Consider the following 10,471-nt stretch of genomic DNA (forward strand, 5'->3'; position numbering starts at 1 on the left):
AAACTAAGTAGCTACGCAGTGATAACATACTTCTTATCGAAACGATCGGATTTAAATGAGAACTTTATTCAAAACATTTCCAAGTGTATGTATAACTCGCTCCGCCATGGCTGCAGGTAGGGTTGCCATCCGTCCGGGTTTCCCCGGATTTGTCCTAGTTTAGGGGGCGTCCGGGCGGGGTTTCATTGGTAGTCCGGGTTTTAGGCTACTGAGATATCTATGAGTTTCTGTCAAACCAAGATAAACTTTTAAGGCGCCAATCAGCTTTGGTTACAATTTTGTAAAACACCGAATCCTCATTAAACTTGGAGTTATTGAACATTGTCTGGTGCTTTTTTTGCATTCCTGCTCATAATGCCAACGTTGAAAGAATATTTTCACTAGTGGCATAACAGTGGACCAAAGAAAGGAATTTTTCCAATACCTACATTGTTTTCTTGAATTTAATCCCTAATTTTTGTACATTAACTGGTAATTTTAATCCCTAGAGATTAAAAAAATTTTAATCCCTCATTTTTGTTTTCTTGTAAACAATTCATGGAAAAATGGATTTAAATCGATCGGTATTGGAAAAAATAGTATAAGCAACACTGGATTAAACTAGTTTTTGTTCCCTTAAAAATATTTAAAAAAATATTAAATTTAAACCATTCTCTCAGGAACAAAAACTTTTTTAGTCCCTTGTTCCTTTATACTATTATTGAATTTGAAACAGTCTAGTCAGTGATAAAAATAAAGTAGAATTTCAAAGACTATTTCTTTAGACAATATTTTTTCTAAAATTCAGTTGATATGTCCGGGTTTATAATCCCTAAATCCGGGGTTTTCACGCTTCCTGTCCTAGTTGGCAGAGTTTTGAGATGGCAACCCTAACTGCAGGAGGTACCAATGCAATTGTGAGTCATAGAAGAAACCGGGCCTGAAACCTCTGACCCATGCAGCGCGGAAACGTTTTTTAAATCTGCTATTTCAAAGAATATCCCTAGTCATCCAATGTGAAAACAGCGCCAGAATCATGGACACCCTCTCATAGATGATCCAGAAATGTTCTCTTTATAATTTATTTATTTTCGGGCTATGTTCACACTATTAATATGTATCACAATTAATTTTATTATTCCTTTTTATAACGCTGTTTTTTAAAAAAAAACATGTTTTTACTATTGCAAATTATATCCACTATCGAATGGCTATTTTCATATATGTTGGGTTGACTACAGAGGACCTTAAGGAATTCATCTGGATGTCATGGTCAATACACCACACAAACTAGAATTTATTGTCAATTTTTCTAAAGACAAATATATAACACTGTGTTAAAATAACAATAATTTGCGAATTAAAAAACCTTTAGGTACCAAAAATAGTAAATACACAAATTTCAATTATTATCAACTATCACAGCTTGGTTTATTTGCACCTAATTTTACTGGAAGAGGCCTTTGATAACATATTTAATATAAAATGCTTGTATATTACGATTGTTTTTGATGATCTCTTTTTGGATACTTGAAGCATAATACCAATTGTATCACAGATAACACCAACCCTACCACGTTTTGCAGTATCATAAAATGATTTAGAAGAATTATAGCGTAAAGTAGCCACAATGAAGAGCAAATGGTACCCATAAACGTAATGGGAAATGGAATGCAAGATGCATCTTTTGTTTTCACGATGTCACTCTAAAACAGACAATTATGATAATGTTTAGGCGACAACACAAATCATACCACTTGGAATAGAGGGCTGCCGATAAGTAAAAGTAATAAAACTGTTGTGATTATACTGTAACGATATTCAACAACCGTCGGATCTTCCCAACTTGTATATGCTAACAGAACTGCAACTAATGCAACTCCATAGGATAACGGTTTGTAAATTTCAACAGGTCTGTTCTCAGAATAAGCATAATAGAATGATAGGTACAAGGCGTTTAAGATAATTGCGGCTAAATTAACCACAATTGTTGCTTTGTCAGCGAGCATAATAGAATACTTCAACATTAAAGTCCCACTAAAAAATAAACATCATTAAAAATACTTCCCTAGGATCCTTGGCTTAATTGTATAAGTGGTTATCTAATAACGTCTACAGTACAAATTTTAATTAATGTGTACTTGCATTACGATACCGCCAATGAAAGGCATTGATGGAGTTCCAACTGTAGATTTACTTTTGTAGATATCTTTACACATAACGGCCCCCGAAAAAAATTGTGCAATTGTCACGATGCCTGCAACTGTGCCCACTAACTCCTTGTGGGGTTGTAATAGATTGGAAAGCGATTCCATCTCAAGAAATTTAACACTTAAATTTTAGATTGTTATTACTTGTCAAAGTTGAAGGTGATATGTGACGGTGTAGCACAGCACAGTGTGGAATGTGGGAATGTCCCGTAGATATAAATGTTTACTTCCTTATCAACTGATAAGCAATCATCATTCATCATTGGAAATTCCACAAAAATAAATACACTTCTCGTCAGTCAGAACACCGAATGGAAGTAAATACGTGCACACACAGTTAACCAAAAACGTTGGTTATTGCCGTCTTTATTTTACGAGCGGCAACGTTGGAAATGAACTAATTTTGACAAGTAGCTAAATTTTGAAAGTATCTACAAATCTCTTATATATATGTACTAATGAGAAGGCACATATTGTATTGTATATGATTCAAGCATTGTATTTGTTTTACATACAATGATTCAAGTGACCCATTAAACTGTGTACTCTGTAACTGGAACTGCATTATAACCGAAATTGTGTGCCGCTTAACGTAGGTATCCTCATCCTTGTCTAGCACGTTGTTTGTATAATCATCCGTTTGGCGCTCATTGGACAAATACACTAGTGCGCCAAAGACAATCAATTTGGAACTTGTTACATAAATAGCTATTATAAATAAGTAAATACCTTTTAAATATTGTATTGGGAAAAGGAGGTTTTAGTATCTACACGCAAATCGATAAATCAAAATTAAACAATTGATTTTTTTGTCCAGTGACAATCTTTAGTTTAATAATAGGCATATAATAGGGTGAACCAAAATCATTGAGTTAGAAAACTAATGGAGGGAATCAAATGCTTGGCCAGACGTAGACCACGGGAACCAAAAGTGGCCTCTAACTGTGATTAAAGTACCACACCACTTCCGTTATCATTAGCGTCTCACTTCAGTGGCGTAGAGATATAATTTTCTTTCCACTAATAGGAATAATAACAAAAAAAAACGTATAGAAGGACTAAAATACATGCTCGTGGTAAAGTAAACAAAATAGACAAGGATGGGAAAGTATGCAGATTTAATATAATCATTGATTACAAATCTAAATATACTTATATACATCGATGTGTTCCATTAGTATAATTAAGGCCAGTTTACTATAGCCACTACAACTTGACAACTCCCATTAAATTCACTGTGTTGATCAATAGCTACAATTGATTGGTTGGTCTCAGGTTCATTACAAGTTTTGATAGTACCTACTGCATATTTGACGAGATATTTGATGAACATTTTCCAGTGCAACCTTTGGTCGAAATCCAAATCACAGTCAATGAAGCGTTGTGAGCACAAAAGTAAATTTCGAGAGCTGTTCTTGAGATATATTTACAAATGTTAGGTAACCATTTTGTTCGAAGTACTGGTTCGTTTGGAAAACTAAGAAACATAAACTATAGGTGCCTACAACATGATAAATGACATGTGTTACCGATGAAAGGAAATGCCCTGTTTCTTCCCTTTATGAGAAATTTTGCATGATACGCAGCTAATCATTCTCAATTCACAAAATTGCGTGTGATAAAAACACTATGCGGCAGTTAGTTCTTATATAAACCAGAGCACAAACCGATCCGAAATTATTAGGTACTTTAAAATGGCAAATTTAATAAAATTTGAATTTGGTGGAAAACTGACAGTGACAGGACCCGCGTTTTCATATGTCAAATAATGTTGGCCAAAATGTACCTTCACGGGAACCTATCCACGCGAGTGGCCTCTATCTGTGGCAACTTCCGTCTACAAAAATTCTTACCCCCTCTACCATTATATTCCCTCCATTAGTTTTCTAACTCAATGACCAAAATGCACACTTTAAGATCAAGAAGTGCATGTATTAGACGAAGATTTGAGATCTGTGTTGAAATACTCAAAATTAAATCGATTAGTACAAAATGATAACTACCTGTAAAGTGTAAATGCACTTTTCAAACAAAACAACAAAATCATTGTGAGAACCCGAAGCTAACTTTTTCTTGCCAAGCTTCGTTACGAAAATCCCTGTTCCTCGGCACCTGCATAGAACAGTCGAAGACATCAGGACTGTTGTATACAGTGTTTCGTATTTTTTCTCACAGCTATTTTTTAAAATGTATGGTGCCACCTAAATATGATAAATGTTTACCTGTGTATGTGTTACATACATGAGCCCTTAAGAGATATCCACGGTTTTTAAGACAATTCAGAAAATTTCACAAAATAAATTACTCAAAAACTTACCCTTTAAATACATCAAAGCAAAATTATGTATTTTTGTGTACATTTGAAAGTTGCATACAAAATTATCATCTAAAACTAAACAGAAGACTTAGGACAAGTGCTATTAAACAATCTATCCTTAATCATTTGAGCCATCAGTCCATGAATAATCTCAATGGTAGTCTTACAACTATCTTTTGTTGCCTTTAAAAGTTTATCTTCTGTTCTCTTTTCATGGGGATCGCTACCGCCGACCATAAATCCACCACGTCCCAGAGCTGCTTCGGATTGCTCCAGTTTCTCGGATAAGTCGAAAATTTGTCCGGTTGTGTAATCAGCATTGGTCAGAAGACTTGAGGAACTTAACGTGTTCACCCAGTACTTGTTCCATAATGAATCCAACAAGCGACGATCCAAAGCAGACTTAAAGTAGGAAACTTCGAGGGAGTAGTACTGCTTACAGTGCACTCCGAAGTCTTCAATTTTATTTAAAGGAATCGTTTGATATTCTGAAGGTTCCTCGTTTGCCGGTTTGTAACCCTAAAATCGAATTTGAGACAGCCATTTAAATGTGACCACTAACCTTGGGATAAGTTCGAAATGCTCCCAGGCACACTTTTCCTGCCGAAATGGTTCTGACAGGATCTATTACGATAGCGACAAATGGCTCCTGGAAGTTTTGATTCAACATCTGAGTGCTAACGTCGATACCCGACAGCCAACATCCGTATCCTGGATGGCTATGGTACCACCCAATTGCATTTTCTTGCCGACCAACCTACTCACACGCCCGTAAAGTAACGCAAGGGCTTAACAGACACTTACCAATTTAGCAGCATCAATGTATGAACTCATATACTCGTATGCCTGAGCCTGCGCATTTACTCGGGTTTCTGTACCCTCCACTGGCAAAGCAAACGAATCCATTACAAACATGGTATTACCATCAACTTTCCCAAGAAGTAGACCCATGACCTCTAATGTACCGCCCGATCGAGCGTGCATCACCATTTTTAACAACGCCAAAGCCGAAATCTTAATGTCCTTAAAAAAATGGGGACTACAACAACAATTAGTCCCATTCTTACAATTTATAATAATACATACTCCTTTTCCCACGGTTTAGCTGCCAAAATGTCTTGCTGTTGCTTTTTATCGTAACGATAAATCTCGTCTACTGAACTTATGTTCTCAATTTTGTTGGACATTTCCCATGTTTTTTGAGAAACACTTTTTTGGGAATCTGAGGAAGTGCCAGGCTTTGACATTTTGAAAATATGAACTACAGCAAAGAGAGGTTAGGGTCTTTAGTTGTTAATTACAAACACTGGGATGTGTTATGTGTCTATTTCTATTCACGTCTCACGTATTTATCATACCATTATTTAATTAAAATTGTTTATATTTGACTTATTTATTTTAATATATCTTATAGCTGAATGTGGCTAGAGAGTCGCAGGCACAAATCACATACAAATGTGATTTGTGGTCGCAGGAGTGCCAACTGCCCTTCGCAACTGCCAGTGCAGGACGAAGAGTTCAGTGGACCACCACCATATACAGTGTGTCCCTTGTCCCAGTGGCACCATAGGGCAATGTATTTTTTCGCGAAGGATCCACAAGGCCTTTGAAATTAGCGTTCAAGGTTCAACGTACTACTCCAATCTCTTTCTAGCATGAAGCAATTGTAATAACGTACGTTTAACTTCAAATATATGTCAAAGGCAACGTGGATCCTTCGCGAAAAAATATTAGTTCTGTTTGCCTATGGTGCGTTCAACCTGAGACATACAGCATATAAAATACGTACATTTTGTTTAATGAATAAACAATGGGCGCGGACAACAGCAATCAGCGCAAGAAATTACACGAAAAATTGCTCGGTGTATTGTCAAAATTGCATACGTGCAAGTTCTTGCTGTATTTATTGCTGCAAGACCTTCTGCAATTTTCTTGTTGAAGAACTTGTGCTATTTTTCTTGCAATTTAGTAACTATTATAATAACATTTAATTTTTAAATTAATTAAAGTGGTCCCTATCCATTGGAAAGAATTCCCTCCCTAGTTATGATCAAGTTTGTTATTCAACACTGAAATAGTTGATTATTTTTATACAGAAATATAAGCAATTCGTTAAAATAGTTATTATTATAATTTAAAAAACAAACAAAGAAAACAACGACGTTTTTCAGTGGCTTGTCACTATAATGATCTCACAAAGGAAAGACTATATTTACTAAATGAATTTCTTGAACCCGAAATTTTCTATATTAGAACGGAACATGGATGAAAGGACTTTTGAACAGTTAGTCCACGACTCCACCTAATTTGTCCAGACATTGAAAAGCAGGATGCTGTGATGAGTAATCACTCCAACTTTTTTTTACAACAATTGCTGCAATTGTTACTTGCAAGAATTGCTCTACAAATTGCATCGTCTCTAATATGGCTTTTACCCGCTGCTGTCCGCCGACCGCGCCCCATGATTTAACTTGAACTCGACATCAATCTTTTGATCGCCCTTTATATGGGCAGCAAGGGCACTACATATATTTCATTTTTGCCTTTGACTATCTTCACATTAGTTTTGGTAATGTGTCATATGTCAAAAACTCAAAAGTTCTTGAAATTGGAATCCGCCTTAACCAAGAATTTTCATTTGTAATAGGCGAGAACTTGTTATTTTTGTCATGATTACGTGTAAAAATACTTACTTATTTACTAAATGTTATTTGACGGTTATTTTTGGATTGTGTACTGCAAGATTTTAAAAAAATATGAAAAATGTTAAAGTTCTGGAGAAAGTCCAGTAAGTGGAGTATCAACAAAATTTAAACTTTACACTCAAATACCTTCAGGTACCAAAGAAAGCAACCGATCCAACTCCTCGTCCCCGGTAGATGTCACGTCATCCAGCGGTCAATCATTTTCGAATGTCAACAGCGTACAGTCGGGTATAGGCAGTTTTGACTCTTGTCATTCGGGTGTACTGGCCTCGTTTGAAGATGAAGGTTTATTTGATGTTTGTAAGTTGATTCAAGTGTACTGAGCTAATTAGTAACAGTGTATAAAATTTCTTAAACATAAATTACTCATTTTTGTTTTAGGTGAAGTGGAAGCAACAAAGCAACACTCACGATTATCAAAAACTTTAGAGGAGGTCTTGGATGATAAGTCGGCCCTTGGCCATTTCGCCCAGTATCTTGAAACTCGTAATGTTCTGTCACTCATTCATTGTTGGATGGATATTGAACAATTCAAGTATGAAACCCAGAAGCTACTGACCAACCCAAAAGAATGTGCGACCGAAAAGCACAGGTGCAGATCTCCCATGTTAAGTGCGCCGATTGATCACGACAGTCTGTCTGTGAGTACTGACTGTGATTCTTACACAACGGACTCTTATAGCTTATGTGATTACTCTTCTTATCTAGTATCCGATAGTAAATTAAGTGCTGAAATTAAACCCTCAGTAAGTGACAAAAGTAAGTTAGATGTTATATGTGATAGATTTCCCGAAACTAGTCAAACTGTGGGCTCTCATACGTGCAGGAATGAGGTGAACAGTAGCTGTAGCGATGAATGGATCCGCAATATAGACAAAAGCCCAGTCAGAAATAAATTACTGCACAAATTAACGGAGGAGGCGCTAAAAATTTTTAAAACGTATATCAGTTTAGAAGCCAACGAAACTATAAGATGTGTAGAGGACATTCGAAAGGAAGTTATAGAAAGCATATGTGATTCGACGAAAATTTTGAAACTTACATGTTTTGAATCCGTAGAGAAATATATTCGAGATATCTTAGAAAAGGATTATTTCCAAGGTTTTCTCGCGAGTGATTTTTTTTGTAAGCACCAAATTGATGTATTAACCAGTGGTAATGTCGCGCTGGATGATATTTTATATAACGAAACTGCTTTATTTTATTTTATGGAATTTTTGGAGCAGGAAAATAGTCGAAATTTGCTAGAATTTTGGATTGCGGCCAGCAATTTCCAATTACAGTTAAATGAACAGAAAGAGTTTTTTGATCCTGTTGAAGCACAAAGTGATGCTGTGGTATTGTACGATAAATATTTCTCTCTTCAAGCACATTGCCCTTTGGGGTTCGGTGATAAGATTCGGTTTGCAGTCGAACAAAGTATTTGCGGGGAAAATGGAGTCATGGTGGACTGCTTTCATCTACCGTTGACCATAGTGGAACAAGTCCTCGAAAAGAATTACTTGAAGTCTTTCGTCGCCTCTCAATTGTTTTATAAGTATTTATCGGAACTAATTAACTCAGTGCACAACAATTCGATGGACAATAAATATTCACCTTCGGAGTGTAGTAGTGAAAAAAGCTTTTGCACAAACAGCACCTTTTTGGCCATGGAGGTACCACAGAATATGAGAAGACAAAAGAGAGAGAAAGGGACTGATATGAACATTGATACAAGGCAACTGTATGATCCAGATTCGTTATGGAAACGAAAAAGACATAACAGGTTATCGTTAGGCAGAATTTCCGCTTTGGGGAAGTATGAACCCGACTATGACCCGGAACCTGATAAAAGTGTCACCTCTAAACTTAAGATAGCAGTCAAAAAGTTTGTTAACATCGAGGAAGACAGTAAAAAACAAGAAATGGCTTGGCAGGTTGCAGAAATGATCGTTAAAGATATTACCAATATTACACTACACGACCAAAAGGGATTTCATTCTTGATTAAATTGGTAACGATTTGAGAACTTGGGCGTTGTTGTACTTAATTTTTATATATATAGGTGATAACAATTGGTTGTTCTCTAGCTTTCCATGCAATGCAGCTAACAAACACTTTTTTTTTTAGTTGTCAAGTAGATTTCAATGGTGCTTTTATCATTTTCATATTTAAATCAGTACTAGTCACTTTTATGATTCATACTACTGATATTTTTGCTTATCTATAAGTACACTAGATCTACTTTTTTTTTAATTGTATATATGTAACTATACGTACTGCTAATTAGTATTAAAACTGAAGGGAAATCTTTGTAGTAATTGATATACGATGTTTATAAGTAGGTGGTTATAATTTTGAACAAAAAATTTTATTTTTAATAAAGAGTTAGTATATATCATTTTTAACTTCCTATTCTTTGACATGCTTTGTTGAAATACACTGTATAAATAGATAAATGGAGGTGGACAACCAGAGGGTAGTGTTTGTTGGGGTAATTTTACTTTACACTCCTGAATTAAACACAGGAGTTTAAATGGGTGTTAATTGAATAGTCGCAATCGCTGAAGCAGAACACATGAAAGCTGCTCGCAAGGATTCCTTTCCCTGTAGCCGTCATGGTTCTAAATTGACCAAAATTTATAAATAAATAAAAGCGTATCGTATACCTAATCTTTGTTTTTTAACAATCGGTTTTTTCCAAATAACTTATTTTTATACACATAGTCCTCCTTTAACTATAGATAGAGGGTCTGTTATCACCAGCTCTTTCGTACCGGACATTGTTTTTTACTGGTTTATAGTTTGGATATTTTCGGTTAAGTTGCTTAATTGTGAAAATGTCATTTCGTTTTGTTTTGAATGTTGTTGAAATAATCTAAAAGGCGAAAAAAAACAGAAATTTAATTCGGCTCAAAGGACCAACACCTTGAAGGTCTGATTTTTAACAAACCTTATCGTATATTTACTATGTTTACATTGGTTGAGGGTAACTTCAGTGTTAAGGTAGTGCTGTAGAAATTTTTTTAATAACATGTTTGAATTTGAATAGACACCCTTTTGAAAGTGAGAGTTTACATCTTGGGGTTTTTTGAATTTGTAAGAGAAACTTTGGGTTTTTGAGAACATTGTGTAAATAACGACTTTTTGGAAAAATTTGCTACCAATCGCAGTCTCCAGTTCTGCAGAAAAGTGTGTTCGATACATCATGTTGACTTATTATTCGCGTTGAAACGGTCTTCAATCTCTAATCGCCACACCAATTTCACCCCTTTCCGCCT

At 35.5% G+C, this 10,471-nt stretch overlaps 3 protein-coding genes across 3 annotated transcripts; 1 reads left to right on the top strand and 2 right to left on the bottom strand.

The window, feature by feature from the left end:
- Window positions 1–1,244: 1,244 nt before the first annotated feature.
- On the bottom strand, window positions 1,245–2,618 carry LOC116175410 (sugar transporter SWEET1). Its single transcript, XM_031493518.1, has 3 exons — window positions 2,125–2,618; window positions 1,734–2,016; window positions 1,245–1,685 (listed from the first exon to the last, which is right to left on the bottom strand). Exons 1-3 carry the CDS (start codon window positions 2,292–2,294, stop codon window positions 1,476–1,478), a joined length of 663 nt encoding a protein of 220 aa, XP_031349378.1. The 5' UTR covers window positions 2,295–2,618; the 3' UTR covers window positions 1,245–1,475.
- A 1,890-nt stretch (window positions 2,619–4,508) lies between these two features.
- On the bottom strand, window positions 4,509–5,964 carry LOC116175408 (COP9 signalosome complex subunit 5). Its single transcript, XM_031493516.1, has 4 exons — window positions 5,593–5,964; window positions 5,311–5,545; window positions 5,069–5,263; window positions 4,509–5,025 (listed from the first exon to the last, which is right to left on the bottom strand). Exons 1-4 carry the CDS (start codon window positions 5,751–5,753, stop codon window positions 4,582–4,584), a joined length of 1,035 nt encoding a protein of 344 aa, XP_031349376.1. The 5' UTR covers window positions 5,754–5,964; the 3' UTR covers window positions 4,509–4,581.
- Window positions 5,965–7,067: 1,103 nt separating this feature from the next.
- On the top strand, window positions 7,068–9,593 carry LOC116175411 (A-kinase anchor protein 10, mitochondrial). Its single transcript, XM_031493519.1, has 3 exons — window positions 7,068–7,294; window positions 7,344–7,511; window positions 7,593–9,593. The coding sequence occupies exons 1-3, from the start codon at window positions 7,270–7,272 to the stop codon at window positions 9,194–9,196; spliced, it is 1,797 nt and encodes a 598-aa protein (XP_031349379.1). The 5' UTR covers window positions 7,068–7,269; the 3' UTR covers window positions 9,197–9,593.
- The last annotated feature ends 878 nt before the right edge of the window (window positions 9,594–10,471 follow it).

The sequence above is a fragment of the Photinus pyralis genome, unplaced genomic scaffold (assembly GCF_008802855.1).
Source record: "Photinus pyralis isolate 1611_PpyrPB1 unplaced genomic scaffold, Ppyr1.3 Ppyr1.4_LG7, whole genome shotgun sequence".
In the NCBI taxonomy this organism is placed as follows: domain Eukaryota; kingdom Metazoa; phylum Arthropoda; class Insecta; order Coleoptera; family Lampyridae; genus Photinus; species Photinus pyralis.